The sequence below is a fragment of the Acomys russatus genome, chromosome X (assembly GCF_903995435.1).
Source record: "Acomys russatus chromosome X, mAcoRus1.1, whole genome shotgun sequence".
Classification (NCBI taxonomy): domain Eukaryota; kingdom Metazoa; phylum Chordata; class Mammalia; order Rodentia; family Muridae; genus Acomys; species Acomys russatus.
In genome coordinates this window covers 47,285,292-47,305,937 of record NC_067169.1, presented here as the reverse complement: position 1 = coordinate 47,305,937, position 20,646 = coordinate 47,285,292, and the positions used below count along the sequence as shown (strand labels likewise).

Here is a 20,646-nt window from a genome sequence, read left to right as displayed (position 1 = left end):
AGATAGAAACAAGGGCCCATAGTTGCCAGTACCATCTCATACAACAACCACTCTGAAGAGAAGCCATGTCCCCAAGATTACACACTTTCTCTTTATAGTTTGATGTCACATATCCAGAAATCTGAACAAAAAAAAATTTGTTTTTGTTTTTGGAGGCAGGGTTTCTCTGTATAGCCTTGGCCATCCTGGACTCACTTTGTAGACAAGGCTCACTTTGAACTCACAGTGATCCGCCTGCCTCTGCTTCCTTGAGTGCTGGGATTACAGGCGTGCACCATCAAACCCGGTTTAAACAAAACTCTTTCATCTGTAATTTGCAGCATGTCAGTTTTTTTGCTGGTTCTAACTCCCTCATTACCTAGTTGGGAGGAGAGCTGTTGAATGACCGCACGTGTAGTGATGGGTATGGGAAGACTGTTTTTAAGGTTCTTGTCCTACATTTAACATAGGACCTGAGTAATACTGATTTTTCAACATAGTTTCAGAATTATGATTGAAATGCAACTGGTGGAAAGAAAAGTTCCAAAACCATTCAGATGAGAAAGAGAGAGAGAGAGAGAGAGAGAGAGAGAGAGAGAGAGAGAGAGAGAGAGAGAGAGAGAGAGAGAGAGAGAGAGAGAGAGACAGACAGATGGAGAAGACCCACTAAAGGCAGGATAGGCTACAGGGCTAACATGCTTAGGTACTGAAGGGGTGGGGCAGGAAAGGAACAGAAAGGGTAAAGCATTTACCGAAACCAAGAGGCCAGTGGTGGCAGCTCAGAAGACCTAGGACTGAAGGGGATTTTGATATGAGCACTGCCTCTTCTTTTGTGAGCATAGGGAAATCAAAACGGTATGAATTTTCCACCTCCTTAAGCTCTTGAGCTAGGAAGGATGAGCAGTCTCTCAGCCTATGTTGAAGTTCCAAAATGAGGATACGGGAGGAAGGAAATACAGTGTGAAGTCAGAACTGATATTGAAAAAGAACAAAGGACAAAGAGATGACCTGCGACTACAGGCTACAAGGAAATCTCCAATTAAGGTTCATGGAGGGATGGGAGCCATTTGATCAGGCAACACTTGGCTCCATTTCCAATTCCAAGAACAAGGAAACTGGGCCAAGAATTACTCACTTCCAATATTTATAGTACCCAAGACATCTATTTCAGGTAAGGCAAGGCTGGAGGGAGGAAAGACCCCACTTTTCACATTAAAGAAAAGCATCTAGCTCTTTGTTCTAGGAATAAACCTCTGTGGATCCAGTGAATAGGGTCCTTACAATGCTGAGAAATGGCTCCCTGCCCTGGAAAAAATATATTTGCTCCTTTTGGTACCAGACATCCTGCTCATATGACCTAAGTTAGTATTCCTCAAAGCTGCCCTTAAGAAACCCTAAAGCAGAACACAGTGAGTGACTATGCCCAAGAGGTCTGGAGGCATGGTGGAATTGAAGAACACTAAAAGCGTCATGAATCAAGATGATTGGACTACTATCCCAAAACACACATATTGGATTAAAAAAGAAGGAAAAAAAAAAACTCCTAGAGGCTGTGAATTCTGTTCAGTACTCTGCAGGACTCCCTCTAATGGATGGTGGAGCATGAACAGACAGGGTCAACACAGCACAGAGGCTAGTAAACTGATGTCCAGTGCTGTGCCTATCAAGTTGCCTTTGGATTAAATGCGTATTCTCACATATAAATACTGCTCTCAGTGTAGCCAGAGGAGCTTCTTTGTGCTGTGTTCACCAGAAACCGTGGACTCTTAACTGATCAAAGTGCCAAGAATAAGTGACTGATGAACATCCAGCTTTAAGTGAAACATCTACATCACCCCTCCAAGGCAACAGGAACATCAAAAATGAGAGGACAGAAAGAATACAAGAGCAGAAAGATGTGGAGGAGTGCTGTGAAATGCTGTCATCCAGGCACCGCATGGCCATTGCAATCATCAACTCACAGCAGCTCCGATTACCCACAGAAGACCTACATAAGATCTGAATTAACATCTTGTCATGGAAAGGGCTTGTATGGCACACCCATCCCTGAAGATCTACAGGCAGTTACTGGTTGGTAAGCATGCTTCTGTAAATGACCCTAAAGAAACTCACTGGCTTTTTTTGGGGGGGGGAGGCAGGCATAAAAGTAAAAAGGGAACTAGTTGAGAATAGGAAAGAGGTCAGCAGGAGTGGAATCAGGACGAATGAGAAAAAGGGAGAAGTGAATACATCAAAATACATTTGAGTGCACTTATTGAAAATGTTAAACCAAGCTGGGCATGGTGGTGCACATCTTAAATCCGAGAACTCAAGAGAGAGACAGGTGAGTCTCTGAGGATAGCCTGGTCTACAGAGCAAGTTCCAGGACAGCCAGGGAGGCGGCGGCGGTGGCGGTGGCGGCGGCGGCAGCGGCTGCTGCTGCTGCTGCTGCTGCTACTATTACTACTACTGCTCACACACATACACACACAAACACTGTCTCAAAAAATAACAAAAAGAAAGAAAAGCAATTATTATGTATATTTAACACATGATGAAAAAGAAAAAGAAAAAAACTACAAAGAAAGAAAACCCAAGTCCAATGAAAGGAAGAGATTTGCCTGTAAGAAAACCACTGCTAACGTCTAAGAGCTCTGGGATAAGACAAACTCCCATTTGTCTCTCTTATTTTCCTTGCAGAAGTCAATTCAAGAGTCGGTTGCACCTTCCTGGTATGCTGCCTGTATCTACCTGTATAACAAAGCAGTGACACCATGAGGCATCTCAGAAGCCTAGAGCTGTACCATAAGCAATCTGCATGAGAAATTATGTGCAAAACTGCATCAATGCCCAAACATCTGCAGTACACTAAGATTCTATTACAGGCTAGCAGCAGCTGGATCACCACCCACCGACAAACAAATCGATGGTTAACTGGAACAATCTGGAAGATGCTACCACAACCTCTGCTGCTTCTGCTCCACACAGCTTCTACTCCAGTGAGTACCTACCTTCTTCCTAGAACAGAAGACACCCAGCCCAGTTTCTGTTTGGGGAGTAGGCTTGGCAAAGGGACCTTACAGAGGCCAGAGTTGACAGAAGGCATTGGGAAAAGTAGAATCTCTCCAGGTCAAGCTCGAGCTATGACACTCCCTTATAGCTGTGTGACTGACCCTCAGCCCCTCATCTGTAGGCAGGGAATACGACTAATATTAGTTTTGTAATAATGTGTTAATCATCCTACAAAGTAAACCCAGCAAGAAAAAAGCCCTAATGCAAAGTCTGCCCATCATCAGTATTTCTGAGTCAGAAAAGCTTTGTGATTTTATGGTTTTCTAAATGGAACTCCAGGCAGGATCTCTATATACATATACTATATGCGTGCAATAGCAATTAGTGAAAAAAAGAAGCCATAACTCTGAAGGAGAGTGGGGATGGGCATATGGGAGGGTTTGAGGGGGGAAAAAGGAAGGAAGAACGGTTGTAATTACACTATACTCTGAAAAAAACAAAAATATTATTTATAGTGGTGGCCCTGCCACCTAGTGGCACATACATAATTCAAGAAGAAACCATTTGAAAAATCTCCCTTAAAAGATTAAAGCAAGCAAGTGCTGCATGCCTGCAGCAAAATGTGTTTTTTCTCTTTCCTGGCAGCGAGCACACATACAAAAAGAAAAACAGACAAGTGGGGGCAACTGTGGGCCCCATTTCCATTCCCATTTCCCACCGTGCCCTGGGCCTCCTCAAACTATGGTTTCCCATTGTGACATGTTATTTATCAAGGGGTGCCAAGAAATATGCTTCCTCTTTCTTTTACTTCTTCCAAGTCATAGGCCAGATGCCTGCTGAGTTCCCGGATGGCCCTGGAGCTTTAGTCCATTCCTCTCAAGCCTCAGTTCTGCCAGGAGGGCTTTCTTAAATAATGGGTCTCAACAGTAAGGTAGAATGGATTTCTCCCCTGTGCTTTATCAAGTCAGAGAAAGGCTCTCGCTCAGCATCCTCCCACCACCTGTGCACATAGACCTCTGTGGACTCTCACTCTCACTTGCTAGTATCTCATCAAGTTCAATTCTTTTCTCCCATATTCTTCACCTATGATGTCACAGCTCTGACCCTTCTGGCCTCACAGAGAGTGGCTGTACTCTGTTTTCTATGGCAGCCTCTAAGGGACCTGAGGACAGAAAACATATCTTGTATGAGACATCTCTAAGCTGTAACACCTCCACTCATCTGACACAATGTAGTGCAATGGGGGAGAAAAACGCGTCTTTGTTCAGAACTTTATTTGAAACTCTGTTATCACATCCCGATTGTAGCCCCTTCCCTCATCGCCTCCAGGTAATCAACTTAATTCCTTCTCAGGTCTCTGATGAGGTTGAAGACCAGATAGTTTAGTGTTACTATTGAGCTTAGCTGTTTAGGGGTTAAGATGTTTTTAGATCTACATGCATGTTTTAAGTTGATAGAGATGAGATATGATAGATACTGATTTACATTCAGAGCTGTAGACGCACCAAGATAGGAAAGATGTTTTCTTTAAGGTTGTCAAATACAAATAGCCAAAACACTACGAATGTAACATTTATATAACTCCTGATTGTTTCGTGGTTCTTCTTGTTGTATGTAGTGTATTGTATTTATGTGGAAACATTTTTTTAAAAACCATAAAATGAAAAAAGAAAATTCACTATGCTCTTGGGAATGGTCTTGACCTCCTGATCCTTCTACCTCTATCGTCAGAAATTACAAGTGCTCAATAAATACATTTCCCAAGACAAAGCTCATCTGGATAAGAAATTATCTGGTTTTCTCTGTTCTTTCCTTGATGATTCTGAAACATTAATGTATCTTAAGGACTACATTTGGGAGGCAATAACCTTAGGAAGCTAGCACATGTTTGTAATTCCCAGAGTCAGCAGGCTGACAGGAAGATTGTCTCAGGTTCTAGGCAGCATGGACTACATAGTAAGTAGCAGGTCAGCCACAGTTATATAGCAAGGCCTCACCCTTCCCTCCCCACACCAAAAATAAAATTGCCATTCCAATCTGCCCAGGGCTCCCAGCCATAGGGGCCTCCCACAGAACTACATACACAGTACATAAAGCAAACCAATACTAACATTGAGTTGAGGCTTCTTTAAATTAATAAAACTTTGCCCACAGATTTTCTTTTTTTCCCCCCAGGCTCTAAGTCCCGTCTTCCTTGCCTTCAGCAGCTATCCTCCTCCAATATAAAAAACAAAGCCCGGTGGTAAGAGCAGGGAAGGAAGAGGATCATTTGTTTGGGGAAAGGAGTGGGTAGAATCAAGTGATCGTTTGGTTTGATAGAGGAGTGAGTACAATCAGAACTCTGGACAGACTCTAAGAAGAGGCCAGAGGAAAACCCACCATGACTGATACTCCACCCATCTGCACCTCTTCCTAAAAATGTCACCATCTAAACCAAGGGCCCCAGGGCTTTCTGTGATAGAGTGGATGCATCGTAAGTGTCTTCCATACTGTTTAAAGCCAATCCAGAAGAGCTGTTCTGCCTGCTGCCAGCCCCCTCCTACCAACTCAAATGAGGCACTTTCCTTCTTTCACAGAAAAGGATTGTCTGAACTCGAAACAATGGGAACACAGAAAGGGGAGAAGAAGAAGACATGCAGAAAAAGTGGCAGGGACAAGTTTTTGAGAGATAGCCAAATTTGAGAAACCATTCACAGATAGGGAAACTGAGGACCAAAGAAGTGGAATAAGGGTAATGTTTGCATGAAACAACAAGAAATAAGTGGCAAAGTCAGCTCTAGAGATGAGAATTTCTGACATTCTATCCAGTGTCCTTTAAACTTCATCAGCCGGTTCCTTTAAAAAGCTCTCCAGTATAAAACCCACATACGAAAAGGGATGCAAGACTTTAGTATAGTCAACATGCGTTCAGTCACTGCACCTAGTACTGGAATCACATGTTGAAAATGTCAAGATGCTTAAGACAAACCATGTCTCGAAAAAACAAAAATAAAAAATAAAAAAATTACTCAGACTAACTTGTATTTTCACAAATTTCCCATCAGCGATTAGCCTACACTATTCAAAACAAAAACAGAACAAACTACAGAGAGGGAGTAAGCTCTAACTAAATCAAGGTCATCGGTCATCGAGCTATCTCCCAATTCTAGTCCCTATATGAGACAAAAAGCATCATAGTATTAGAAAGGGATCACTTCTTTACCATGTGCTTGCACATAAGACTCTTTCTAGCTTTTTGGGTTTTCTTTTTGTCTTATCCATTTCTGACCTGGAATTTTATGCAACCTTTTATGTCACAGTAATCAGGTTTTGGAGGTAACAGTAAATATATAAATAATACTACATTTTTATGGTGAAAATATCTTAGAAATAAAACACAGATATTGAATGGGGAATGTATTTTTTGATACATTAATATAAAAAGATTTCAGCCAGGTGGTGGTGGCGCACGCCTTTAATCCCAGCACTTGGGAGGCAGAGGCAGGCGGATCACTGTGAGTTTGAGGCCAGCCTAGACTACAGAGCAAGTTCTAGGACAGCTAGAGTGGTTACACAGAGAAATCCTGTCTCAAAAAACCAAATAATAAAAAATAAATAAAAATAAAATTTTTTTTAAATATAAAAAGATTTCAAGTTTAACTTGATGAATTTTAGTATCTGGTTGAAAGAGGTAGGCCTCAACCACTTACAAAATTTAACGAGGTCATACCTTACAGAAGGAGAATTGTTCATTCCTGGAACAGATAAGTAGAAACTCCCTCCAAAACAAACAAAACCCAAAACACTGGCATATGTGGGGATATCTTATTGTGGAAAATATTTGAATTAAAATTGTAAAGTATGAAAAAATATTACATTTTTATAAAAAAAACAACAAAAGATCTATAAAGTAGGCATTTATTTCCCCCTTTCTTTCACATTTGTGTATGTGCATATGCCACGGCCTACATGTGAAAGTGAGAGAATGGGAAGGCATGAAGGTACACACCTATAATCCTAGCACTTGAGAGGCTGAGAAATAACGGTTGTAAGCTAGAAGCCAGCCTGGGATACATGGTAAGTTCAAGGACAGCCTGGGCTTTTTGTTTGTTTGTTTGTTTTTGTTTTTTGGAGACAAGGTCTCTCTGTATCTTAGGCTGTCCTGGACTCACTTTGTAGACCAGGATGGCCTCGAACTCACAGCTATCCTCTTGCCTCTGGTTCCCAAGTGCTGTGATTAAAAGCATGCACCACCATGCTCAGCCTGGGCTTTTTAAAAGAGATAGATAGATAGATAGATAGATAGATAGACAGACAGACAGACAGACAGACAGACAGACAGACAGACACACACACACACACACACACACACACAAATAAATTGCACATCTCTCAAAATTGAAAGGAAGGCTTCATATGTTCATATTTTCAGCAAATCTAGCCTAGAATCACACTCTGTCTTTTGTGCCCCTTGTTCAGGATCAAGGATGTGTTAAAGAAATGAGACTGAGATTTCAGGTTACCAAAATTAAGCTTTTCCTCCTTTTTAATGAAATCTGGAGTCAGCCTTTGTTTTTTCCTTCCTTGGAAAGGCAAGTAGAAAAAGACCTTTCCAAAGCATAGAAGGTATGGGTGGCCTGCACTGTAACAGGACCTGTTTGACAGAAGTGGATAAGGAACAAGGCACTTGTTTACCTGGTCAAACAGCTGCTTGCCAGTGGTGTTGGGCTGAATGGCAAACTCCAGCTCTGCATCCATGGTGGTTACACGCACACTGATCTAGGATGAGATGAAAGAAAGAGATTAGTTGTTTGGCTTTGTGCTCAGTAAGGGGATGGGACAAATGTCTCTCTGCTCAAGTTTGGAGAAAGAGACCCAATGACCAAGAAACTGTGCAAAGAATAAATTGCTCTGAAGAAAGGCAAAGCATTGGCATAAGTCATGGTCTAATATTCCCAACCACATCACTGAAGGTAAAAACACAACCACAGACCATGCTCTACCAAGAGGCAAACAAGAATGCAAATCACCCCATGACAGAGAGGAAGAAAGTCTTTCCAGCCCACTCTAGCCAGTGGCAGTCCACAGCATTCTCTTCTTACTTCTGCTCCACAGCCTGACTTATCTATGGCACTAGTACACAGCTACAGAAGCAAGGTAAAACAAAAACCACTGGGTTCCCCACTATGACTTTTCCAAGCTGCCATGCCAACCTTCTAAGCAAGATGTACCACTAATGCAATAGAGCAGTGGTTCTCAACCTGTGCGTCATGACCCTTTGGGAGAATTGAAGTACCCTTTCACGTGGGTCATCTAAGACCACTGGAAAACAGAAAATTACATTTCAAGTCATAACAGTAGCAAAATCAGTTACCAAGGAATGTTACGGTTGGGGGGTCAGCACACCATGTGGAACTGTATTGAAGGGTCGCAACATCAGGAAGGTTGAACCACTGCCTTAGAGGAAGGATGGTTATAGGAGTAACTAACCACTTTCTGATTGAATTTGAGGCTCATACCATAGGAGGGAACTCACATTCTTGCTCAAAAGGAAAGGGCTGGGAGGTCATATGCCCTAGTGGGGAACCTACTACAATTGTTTTACTCAATAGACATATAGTCAAATTGCTCTCTAAACATGTATTTATATCCATAGATTAGTTTTGCGCTGGACTTTAAACAAGTTTCTTTTTACAATGGCTTTCAATGAATACACCCATATATGGTCAAAATGCTGAGATTGATTGTTGAGTGCTTGGTCCTACACAAGGCATCTTCATTTACCCACTCCTCCCCAAAGCCCAGATAACATCTTTGGAGCAGAAAGAACGTAAGTGCTGGAGGATAAAGAGGAATGCTATAAGCACTGTCTTCTGGATATGGCATGACACCTGCAGTTATGAGCTCACAGCAGTGATGGCTATTTCCACAAGACCTGCACAATATTGGGCACATCAATATGGACAGGGCAGGGGCTAATGAAGCTCCATCCCTCCCTAAGGAGCTATGGCCAATTAAGTGTTGCAGCGGAGGAGTCATTTCGGGGTAGCCACTGGTAAGTTCTCCTTGGAAGTAACCTCCTACACATGCTCATGCAAGCAAAAAAGATTTTTTTTAAATCTACTGAAGGTAGAGAAGATTTAAAAAGGACAACATAGCCTGGCGCAGTGGCGCTCACCTAAAATCCCAGCACTCTGGGAGGCAGAGGCAGGCAGATCTCTCTAAGTTGGAGGCCAGCTTGGTGTACAAAGTGTGTCCAGGACAGCTAGGGCTTTACACAAAGAAATCCTATCTCGAAAAACCAAACAAAGGACAACATGAAGGAAATGACCAAAGTGCATGTGTAAATGTATATACAATGTCTATACATAACACACACACACACATTTGAAATTGTGTAAGAATAAAAATAAATTTAAGAAAACTGAGTTTCGGGCTGGAGAAATAGCTCAGCAGTTAAGAGCCCTGGCTGCTCTTCCAGAGGTCCTGTGTTCATTTCCTAGCAAGCACATAGTGGCTCACAACCATCTATAGTGAGATCTGACTCCCTCTTCTGGCCTGCAGGCATACAGGTAGGCAGAGTACTGTATGTTTGTGTGTATGTATACATACATACATACATACATACATACATACATACATACATACATCTTTAAAAAAGAATTGTTAAAAAAAAAGAAAAGGAAACTAGGTTTCAATCCTAACAACACTATAATGGAAACAATTTACCAACTTGAATAGCTCTTAACCTTTTCTTGGGCCTCAGTTTCCTTCATCTGCACAAGGGCAGAAAGACATGGGTTGGGGGAACAATTAATTAAGTAATGTCAAAGGATCATGCTAATAAAGCTGGTGGTTCTGTATACTGGTCTGCTCTGCTAACACTTCCTGTATTTGTGTCGCATTCTTCTCTCCAAGCACAGGAGAGGAAAGGGGCATCAGCAGAGGTGAATGTGTGCAATATAAACGTGCTACCAAGTCACGTTAATGGAAGGACAAAGAGAGGGAGAGCCAAGTACAGATCAAACTATCAGGCAGGAAGGAAAATGGAGGGCTGAACTGATGTACTTATATTTTAAGCCAAAACTATTTTAAATGAAAAAATATTAATATATTCTATTTTTAAATGAAAAGAGAAAAATATTAAGTAACAGTAGATTATTAATGAAAAAGAATGAGAACCCCAGTGGTAACCAAATCAAAGCTTTTATACAATCTCAGATAAAAACAGTTTAGTCCCTAAATTTTAGTGCATCCCTGTCCACCATTTTCCTGATGTGTCTGTATTGTCTCTCTCTTTTTTCTTTTCTGTATTGACTCTTCCAGTCCCTCTGGCCAACATCCCAGATACACACTGCTAGCAAGTTGGAGTCATGCTGTCTTCAGATTGAGATGAAAGCTCAACCCAAATCAACTTCACAGACTCTATTGCTACTCAGGAGATACAAGCCAGGATGCAAAGATGATGTTCCTTTCTGTAGTCTCTGGTAGTCTTGGTGCTTCACACAACTCCCGACACCCCATGGGTATTCAAAACCACAAGCCATGAATGGTAGCACAGGCTTTTAATCCCAGCACTCAGGGAGGCAGAGGCAGGCAGATCTCTGTGAGTTCGAGGCCAGCCTGGTCTATAAAGTGAGTCCAGGACAGCCAAGGCTACACAGAAAAACCCTGTCTTGAACCCCAACCCCAACCTCAAAAAAAGCTTTTACGTGCCTCTTGAAATGCAGGCAACTGTACAATCATTGATATGCAGTGACAGAAGGTCTCAATTTCCAAAAATAACTGCACAAAAGGAAGTTGAATTAAATAAATCCTTAGAAGCTGTTTTTAATTTAAAGTGTATCAGATAGCCACATAGGGTTTCATTGGTATTAGACAGCATAGTCACAACCTCAGAAAAGATTCCCTGACCTACGTCAATGATAATTGAAGTTTAATTATGAAGGAGATTTGTCTTTAGTAAAAAAATGACAGTGGGGGCCTGATGACACTCAAAGAAAGAATAAGCAGGCTACCAAGATGAGACTTGATAGCCTATGACCATATAGTGGGGGAGGAGGTCCTCCTCGGTCATAGCCCTGGGGGAGGGCAATAGGGTGAAAGCGGGAAGGGGGGAGGAACGGGAGGATACAGTGATGGGATAACAATTGAGTTGTAATCTGAATAAATTAGTAAAACTAAAGTTTAAAAAATTGACTGGGTTTTTGTAACAGTAAACAACAGCTTTCATGCATCTACATCCACAACTCACTAGGTACTTCCTATGTACTACCCCTCTTAACACTAACAGTCATTCTGTGATTGTTTCTACACTGGGAGTGAGAAAATAGGGATAATGTATATTATATCATAGATCCATAATCATAATGCTAGGATGTGAAAGTCTAAATACAGGTCTATTGCAGACCTTACTCTTTAAACCAGTGTGTTAATTGCCTCTTAGAAAATACAGGAGGCAGTCGGGCATGGTGATGCATGCCTTTAATCCAAGCACTAGGGAGGCAGAGGCAGGCGGATCACTGTGAGTTCGAGGCCAGCCTGGTCTACAGAGCAAATCTAGGACAGCCAAGATAACATAGAGAAACCCTGTCTTGAAAAAGCCAAAATAAATAAATAAATAAATAAAAAGAAAGAAGGAAAATACAGGAGGCTTTCATTAAAAGAAATCAAAGATAAATTTTATACTACTAGCTATTTTGCTCAACAACACAGCCAAACAATAGCTTGTTATATGGTGATAGAAAATGTCATGTTTTGGGAATATGAAGATGGTGCTTGCCAGCAGTCCTCAGAGGGCACAGGTGCCGACACCCGACACCCCAGACTTGACTCTATGTGTCTCACAAAAAGCAGAGTCCTCACAAAGTGGCTCCTGAGCCCTCTCTCTGCCCCACCCCCTTGTTCTTCTGCATTGCTGTCCCTCACTGTCCCAGCTGCCCTGCCCTCTCCCCTGCCACACATACTCTCCTGCATCAGGACCTTAGCCCTCCCTCTTTCTTCTCCACTGACAGCTCTTTCTGGTTGGCTAACTCTTTTTTAGCTTCGTTCAAATGCCACCTTCTCTGTGAAAAGTATTAGAAAGTCCAGACAGCCTGACAACACAGGTTAAAAAGGCACCCACATCCCCTCCAGCCATGCCATCAAAGCTTCCTTAGCTTGCTGTGTGCTTTCTTTGTCTTCCTGCACACTGTTCGCTTGTTCACCCAGCATGGTAGGAGGACTGTCTGCAGACCTATACCTCCTGCATGACTAGGGGTAAACTATGTATCCTCTCCTAGCTATCTGGTGAATTAAAATTTTTAAACATTTTTTCTTAGCATATTAACGTTCTACATAGATAGAAGCTTCATAAGACCAGGAGTCTTTGATTACTTGATATATATGAAATTCATAGAATTGTATGCAATATACTGTAGCTAAGTAATATATGTGATATGAGAAAAAAAAGATTGTGCTTGCTACTAAGCCTGGTCATCTGAGTTGAATCTTTAAGACACAAACAGTGGATAAAGAAAACCAACTCCTGTAGATTGTCCTTTGACGTCCATGTGTACCCCCTCTTTCTCATGTGCATGCACGCGTGTGTGTACACACACACACACACACACACACACATAAAATTTCATGCTCCAGGATGATACTGTGGCATTATTAATAATTATAAACAAAATTTAGTACAATATATGAGTTCAGCTTCATAAGATGCATAGATTCATAACTGTGACAATGTCCTAGTGTTAAGCTTTGTCTGTGAATGGTGACATTATGGGTGCTTTCCTCCTTGCTTAAACAAAACAAAACAACAACAACAACAACAAAAACCCCAAATACTAACATGTTTTCTACACTGGGTAACATACTATTTACACTGTGAAGGGGAAGCCTACATATAGAATTTCCAAAGATGTGAATTCCATGGAATTGGTAGGATACTAATAAGCCTTATAAGTTAGTTGGGTCTCTGGCCTTTACCCAAGCACAAAGGTCATGTAGCACCATCATGGAGGCAGACACCATTTTGCCAGCTAAACAATTCTGATAAATACCAGAGCCGGGGAATAACTTTGTAAATAAATCTTGCCAGAGATCCAGGGAGGAAATCTATTTCAGGACTGACAATGAGACAGGAAAGACCCTGAAGGCAGGAACGAGTAAAGCTAGTGTCCTGTGGGAGTAAAAAGCAAGTCTAGCCACCTTACTTGGTATTACCCTAAGCTTTCTGCCAATCCAGTAAGTGCTACAGTAATGAGCTCTCATACAGTATGGAGAAAATGCCCCATGGGCTGGGATATGTGGGGAAAGGGGTTACAGTGCTAAATACAGTTTCAAGTCACCTTGTGCTGGGTGAAAAGTAATCACAAACGATCCAGTGGGACTGAAGAGACAAGTCATTGGGTAGAGGTTTTGCTCTGCAAGCAGAGGGCCTGAGTTCAATCTCCAGTGCCCACATAAAAGTTAGAATGGATGGCACATGCTTACCAATTCCAGCACTTCAAGGGGTGGAGCGAAGCAGATTCCTGGAGCTTAATGGCAATTCAGACTAGCCAATGAATAAGCTCCAGTTTCAGTAAGAGACTCTTTTTCATATAAATAAACTAAAATGGAAAGTGATAGGGGAAGTCACCTGATATTTACTTCTATCCTCCACACATGTACACACACATACAAACATGTACATATATATAGCCCATACACACGTACATGTGTGCGCACACAGACTCCCCAAAGAATCCCAAACAAAAAAGCAATGACTGAAAATGTTGGAATAGGGACAGTGGCCTTTCTAATACAGTGGTTTATTCTCATCTCAGTATTTGTTTCCAATTTAGAATCACATCTCTAGAATGCAAGGCTAAGTAAGCACAAAGAAAATGCTGACTACATGAATAGCCATCATATTAGAGGCTATAAAATAGATGGCTATGGAGATAAGGATATAGTTCAATGGTAGAGATGGTACAGGGGTGAAAGCAAAGGCAGACTGAACATAGTACATACAGGGAGAGAAGAGAACATTTTACTTCTTGACCTTTTTATGGGAGGTACCATTCTTACCAAACTAGCAAAGCCAATGGAAGATTCGCCAAAGTATTTTTAAGGGCATAAAATAAAGTAAATGCAAAGAGATCATTTATATTGAAATACGTGTCATATTTAATAATGTGCATTTATATACTGTATTAAGTTAATCACCTAGCATTGGGTCTTAATAATTACTACTTTGATTTCTTTTGTAATATCTTTTTATTTCATTTATACAATGAAATGTTAGTCATTTTACACATCCCCTCACCCCCCTCCATCTCCCATCAGCACTGTTCTTCTCAATGTGTCCCTCTCCTTATTTCTGTCCCCCTCACCCACCCCCGGTTTTGTCCACCAAGTTTAATTTGATTTTCTTGCCCAAGAGTGGATAGGAAGTTTGTCAATACAGTTAAGGACAACTTATCTGTGGCCATGTCACTTTAAAAAGAGACACCATTCCTCCAATAAGCATTAACTGTCAATAGTCCCAGGGGCAAGTAACATGTCTTTTGGATATAATATAGCCATTACACTACTGTAATTTTAATTTAGTGTAAATGATATTTTAAGAGATTTAGAATAACTAAGTGTCTAAGACTTCCACTGACGACAACATCATAGGTATTATGACTACTAAATTTTTTTTATTTTGGTTTTTGGGTTGTTTTGTTTTGTTTTGTTTTTGAGAGTTTCTCTGTATAGCCTTGGCTGTTCTGGACTCACTTTGTAAACAAAGATAGCCCCGAACTCACAGAGATCCACCTGCCTCTGTTTCCTGGAGTGCTGGTATTAAAGGCATGTTCCAATGTGCCCAGTGGCTACTACAATTTTTTTTGCTTATATTTGTAATTAAAAGACTAAATCTTAAATTAGAACTTCAGAAAAACAAATGTCACCATCCCTTTGTATCTATAAAGGACTGCTTCCAGGAACCCCATGGACATTAATCTTCACAAATGTTCAAGTACCTTTAAAATTCTTAACATCTGCATATAGCCTGCATATGTCCTCTTGTGTTCTCTTGCTCCTCTCCTGGGAATGGAGCTCAGTGATACAGCCAGGGCTTACCATACATAAGGGATCAGTCTCTCATAACATAATCAACTGTATCCACATTCATAGGTCTTTCCTGTTTCAAATGCTATTCATGGATAGAAGGATTTCTGATTAAGGAACGTCCTAGAAATGTCTTTCAAGTCACATAATGCAGATGGAGCACAGTGTTTAAAGAATTATGGGTGTAAGGAGAACTGAAGAATTATTCTCTGAGGCAATTACTGAATTACCAAAGAACTGTAATGGTAATACACAGGGAAGTCCCTGAAAAGCAGAACAGAAAACCTTTTGTTCAAATGAAGAATCATATTAAGATGGACTTTCCATTGATCTCCAAGGATAGGACTGATTTTGGGAAAGAGACTCAAAACAGAAAAAAAACTAAACAAGGGGATTTGAGTAAAATGAATGGAGCCTAAAAGTGGATGGGGACAGTAGGAGTTAGTACTGATTAAAGGTTGGATTGTTCTCTGGTAATCTGGAATGCAAAGTACACAAGACAAGCTATAGGCCAGATCCATGTCACATGAGGCCCTCTGGCCATTTACCTTAATTAGGCACTACTTCCCTCCTTCTGGAATTCACCTCTCTTTTTCATTGTAAGGGGTGGGGAAAGATATCTTTTGGGGAAGGTTAATAAAAAGAAGGTGGGGCTGGAGAGATGGGTTAGTGGTTAAGAACACTGGCTGCTGTTCTGGAGACCCTGAGTTCAGTGCCCAGCAGCCACATGGTGGCTCATAACCATCTATAATGAGATCTGGTGCCCTCTTCTGGCATGCGGGTATACATGCAGATAGAGCATTCATTCATAAAATAAATAAATAAAATCTTTTTTTAAAAAAGGTGGCCAGTGGGTAAAGGTGCCACCATTAAGCTGGACAGCCTGAGATCAAGGCCCAAATCTCTATATTGGGAGGAAAGAACTGATTGTCATAAGATGCCCTGACTTCTGCGTACTATGGTTGATACACACATAAGCACACATACACACACATTTTTTTTTAAAACCCTGAAATTGAAGCTTCCACATTCAGCAAAAGTTTCCCTGGCAGGGAATAAACAAGCTGATCTGGGTAAACTAGCAATTTAAAGCACAATTCGCAGCAGAGAGAATTGTTTACACCGCTAAATCCTTGCCTAAGCTGGGCCCTGAGTATGCAGGCATAGACTGGGGTCAAAGACTGCCTATGGAGAACAGAAGGGTTTAAGGAACATGACAACAAAAATCATGGGTATGCATTTCAAGAGTGTGTCATCCTCTCACAAAGCCTGGCCCTCCCACCTCTAGATCAAAAACAATAAATCCACTGATGCTTGCTGAACAATCAAACATAGACACTTCCCACAGGAAGCCTCTCTGAGAATTAACTCATCTTGGTGTTCCACCATCCAAAGGATTCAACTATGATCACTCATGCACCCCAACATGGATAACCTGAAACATAATCAGGCCAGATGCTGCCTCTGTCTTGGCAGCAGTAGCTGCAGTGCTTTTAGCCTATGTGCCTAGTATCTTCAAATAAGAGACCCTCCCTTTTCCTAGAGCCAGGATCTCCCAGGTAAGCAGTAGTCCTCCACAGCAAAATGGTCTACCCATAATTCATCTCCGCCTGTTGTGTGTTCTTAACTATAAAAGTTTATTTTCTAGCGGGAAGATGGGGAGAAGAAATAATCACAAGTTCACTTGCTGGGGGAAAAAAATGAACATAACTTTTGTCAGCTCATAAGTGAAAAAACCTGAAGTACATAGGGGCAGGTGACAGAACACTTATTGTATGCCAACTCTGTGCCAGCCCCATCACCCACAGTCTCAGTTCACATCACTAAAGCCAAATTTCCTCTGCTAGCAGTTGGTGGAGGCGGGTCTTCTGCATTCTTGGAGCTCCTTCCATAACTCCACCCACCTCTCTAGTCATGGTAATTTCACTGCTCTCTTAAGGCGCGGCCTTAGTAACTATTTTGCCAAAGCCCACACGCTGTAGCAGAGGAAGCCTGGGTACATCTGGGAAACACTGCTTGGATTAGGGTTCCCCTGTCTCCCTGAGGCAGACAGAACCTGTGTAAGCACAGCTGGGGCTGAGCTCAACAGCCTCATGAATGACCTGCCATCTCCGAATCCTGAGGGAGTGGCCTTTTTTCCTGTGCTTTCAAGAGGTGCTGGTAACGGAAGGAAGACAATTATGACTGGAGGAGAGGAGCAGGAGGAAATACAAGCCTTAAAGCTAGGGCAACCCCAGAACTCCAATCGTTTTTTCTTCCTCACGCAGAAAATCATCACCTATGTCACCCCAAGCACCCTCACCCAGCATTTCCTACCTCAGGGCCTGTGACTATTGCATGCCTTTAATCCCACCCAGCACATGGGAGGCAGAGAGAGGGGAATCACTATGAGTTCCAGGCCAGCCTGGTCTACAAAGCAAGCCCTGGACAGTCAAGGCTACACAGAGAAACCCTGTCTCAAAAAAACAAAACCAAACAACAACAACAACAAAAACCAAAAACAAGAACAAAAAGAATGCATTGATTTTCATGTGTTACAAAATGAGATTGTTTCAAGAAAAGAAAGATAAAATAGCATGTCTCAAAAAACAAAACAAACAAAAAATATAACAAAACAGCCTCAAGTACCTCATTTCTCTAAGAAGAAAGCAAGAGTTGCTTTGATTTTCTAGCCCAGGAGCTGGAGAGCCCCTGCCCCCTGCCCCCAACACACACACACACACACACACACACACACACACACACTCTCTCTCTCTCTCTCTCTCTCTCTCTCTCTCTCTCTCTCTCTCTCTCTCTCTCTCTCTCTCTCTCCATCCACTCTCCAGCAACTCATTCTTCTTTCTCTTCATGATTTGGAAATGACACCTAGCATGATTACCCCCTTACCACTCTTTTGTCCTATCTGCAGACCTTCCCAGACCTGCCTGGGCTTAACCTGTCCTATGCCTGTGTATGTTCCCTGTAGTTTCTACAAAATGAAACCACACCAATACTGACCCACACCCATACCTTCATGACTCAACATTAGTCCTCCAAGCTCTCCAGCTGCTCCAAAAGTCAGAGGAAACAAGAGTCTCTTTCATTTGTTTTGCCTCAGCCCTGCCCTCCAAAAATTCCAAGAAGAATTTCAACTGACTGACAAGAGTACACTAGAGATTTGAGTGCTGCTCTTGAGTTACCACGTTTAGGGCACTAAGCCTTCTCAGCAATGAGCACAGAGCCACCTTATCAGTGTGGGAGAAGAGCTTGGCACAAAGGCCAGAGATGACAAAAATCAGAAACAATGATGTCATCTTAGCAACAGTATCTTCATCAATGCAACCTTAATTTTATGACCTTCTACTCAGCTCCAGCCACAAATCATTCCACACATGTGAAAGTTGGGAAAGAAACTACTTTCGTGCATGAGTGAGAGTGTGTGTGTGTGTGTGTGTGTGTGTGTGTGTGTGTGTGTGTAACTAGTTATGGGCTCACTATCAACAGCAGCTCATCAGCAAAGACATACCCGAGAAACAGACAATGCCTAACCCCAGCTCCGAGCTCCCTCCAGTCCCATAGGTTGCCCCAATGTGTCCTTAGCATGACCGTGCCCCAGAAATTCATCTGACTTCTCTCTTCAGCAATTCCTACCTCTGTTCTCCAAAAGAGATCAACAGTGTGGAATCCTACACACTTAATCCTGAAAGAGCTCAGTGATCAGTTAACTCAAATCCAACAGTCCACAGACAGGAAAACTGAGATGCCAGAAAGAGGCATATCCCAGGGTCATATAGCTACTATATAGTGTGAGACCAGGAATTAAAATCTGGGTGTTTGGGCTAGGAGAGTGGCTCAGTGCTTGAGGCTTGTCAAGGGTTTGTGAAGACCAGCATTCCACACCTTCAACACCACAAGTGATAACATTTAATCAAAAAAAAAAAAAAAGCAAAACAAAACAAAACAAAAACAAAGCCAACACACACACACACACACACACACACACACACACACACACACACACACAAAATGCAAACCCAACTCCCTTTTAATTTCATAGCACATTTAAGAAGCCCTTGTGCCATCATTGATCTTAGACCCTTCATACATGCTACTTTGGATCTGGAGATACCATGCAGAGGAGGCTGCATCTGTATGTTTCCATTGGTAACTCAAAATTGGCACTATTTGGGAGTCTAGTTTGCAACCAATCTAACTCCACTACCACCCATTCTAGGCAGACAAAATCGTTCATGACAACATGGAAACTAAGACAATAAATAAATAAATAAACAAACAAACAAACAAACAAACAAATAAATGGAATAGGTGTATGCCTAGGTAGCCAAGAATAAGAGTCCTTCAATTCCCATAAAACTCTCAAGGTGCAAAAATGAAAAGGAAGCAAGCCTGTCATTAATTTTTTTAAAAAAGCATCCAAATGTGAGAAACTGTTATTTGGAGCCACACCCAGCTGGGCTTCACTCTCTCTAGTCAGCTTCCTGCTTGACCTGGGCTCCTGCCAGCAAGTTTCACAGGAAGTTATTTGTAGACTGGAGACAGACCATTTTTGGCAGCCTGAAGATGCTGGCTCTGCCTAGGGCACCAGAAGAGGGCTCTATTCCCTCTGCTTAGGAGCTCAGCATGTCAACCTTCAACAATAAGTCTGTGAAGAACAATGCAGTTGATCCAAGCTCCAGTGTAGGTTCTTTCAATTGCTCATCAGAATCCTGCCAAGCCCTGAGTCTTTGGGCGTTACAGTCAGTAAACTATTCAGGGGCCAGGAGGAGGCTCACAGGCCTAGTTCCAAAGAATGGCTTTCAAGCTCAGGGCTAAACTAAGGCTGACTTCTACCTACTTTGGTGGAAAGTAGACATCCAAACTCTCTGAAAGGGAAACCCACAAAACTAAAGTGTTCGCTCCAAAGAATCATGGTCTCAGGCCTATCAAGAGCAAAGTATAAGACAGTGGGAAGAGGCTCTGGCGTTTCTTTTCCCTTCTTTTCCTAACACTCACCTCCAGAGTGTAGCTCAGTAAGAGTAGCCTAGCATGCTCAAAGCCCAGCACTCTATCCTCAGCTTCTCCAAAACAACAACAAAAATTGTATGCTGTAAAGTTGTCTTAATAATGTTAAGTGGCAGTGGTGGTGCACACCTTTAGTGCCAGCACTGGGGAGGCAGAGGCAAGCAGATCTCTGTGAGTTCGAGGCAGAGTGAGTTCCAGGACAGCCAAGATTACACAGAGAAACCATGTCTCAGAAACATTCTCATCATCATAATCATCATTATTATTATTTTACCCTCACTACAGATTATTGAGAGATTAAACTTAAGTACTACATAAGAAAGTACTTTGCCTATCAAAATAGATTATGATTGATTATTAACCCGTTCCCTTTGTGACATTATCATTACAAATATCCTCTTTATTGGAGTGAGTCAAAGCAAAAGTCTCTTCAATTACAGAAAGCCTGGAGTTTCTTGACACCTCCAAAGAACCCTTCGGGGACTCTTCCCTTTTGAGTGCAAACTCTACAATGTAATGAATTTTTAATATACCTAGATAATGTGAGACACTTATCTCTATGTGTATTTATTTGTTTATTTATTCATCTATTTTGTTTTCTTTGAGACAGGA

The 20,646-nt window shown here is 41.8% G+C and overlaps 1 protein-coding gene across 1 annotated transcript in view; it reads right to left on the bottom strand.

The window, feature by feature from the left end:
- Msn (moesin) overlaps window positions 1-20,646 on the bottom strand; it is an 83,024-nt gene that overhangs the window by 20,406 nt on the left and 41,972 nt on the right. The window contains exon 2 of the mRNA XM_051140946.1: window positions 7,645-7,728. Within this exon, the coding sequence (XP_050996903.1) occupies window positions 7,645-7,728 (84 nt within the window). The remainder of the gene's footprint in view (window positions 1-7,644; window positions 7,729-20,646) is intronic.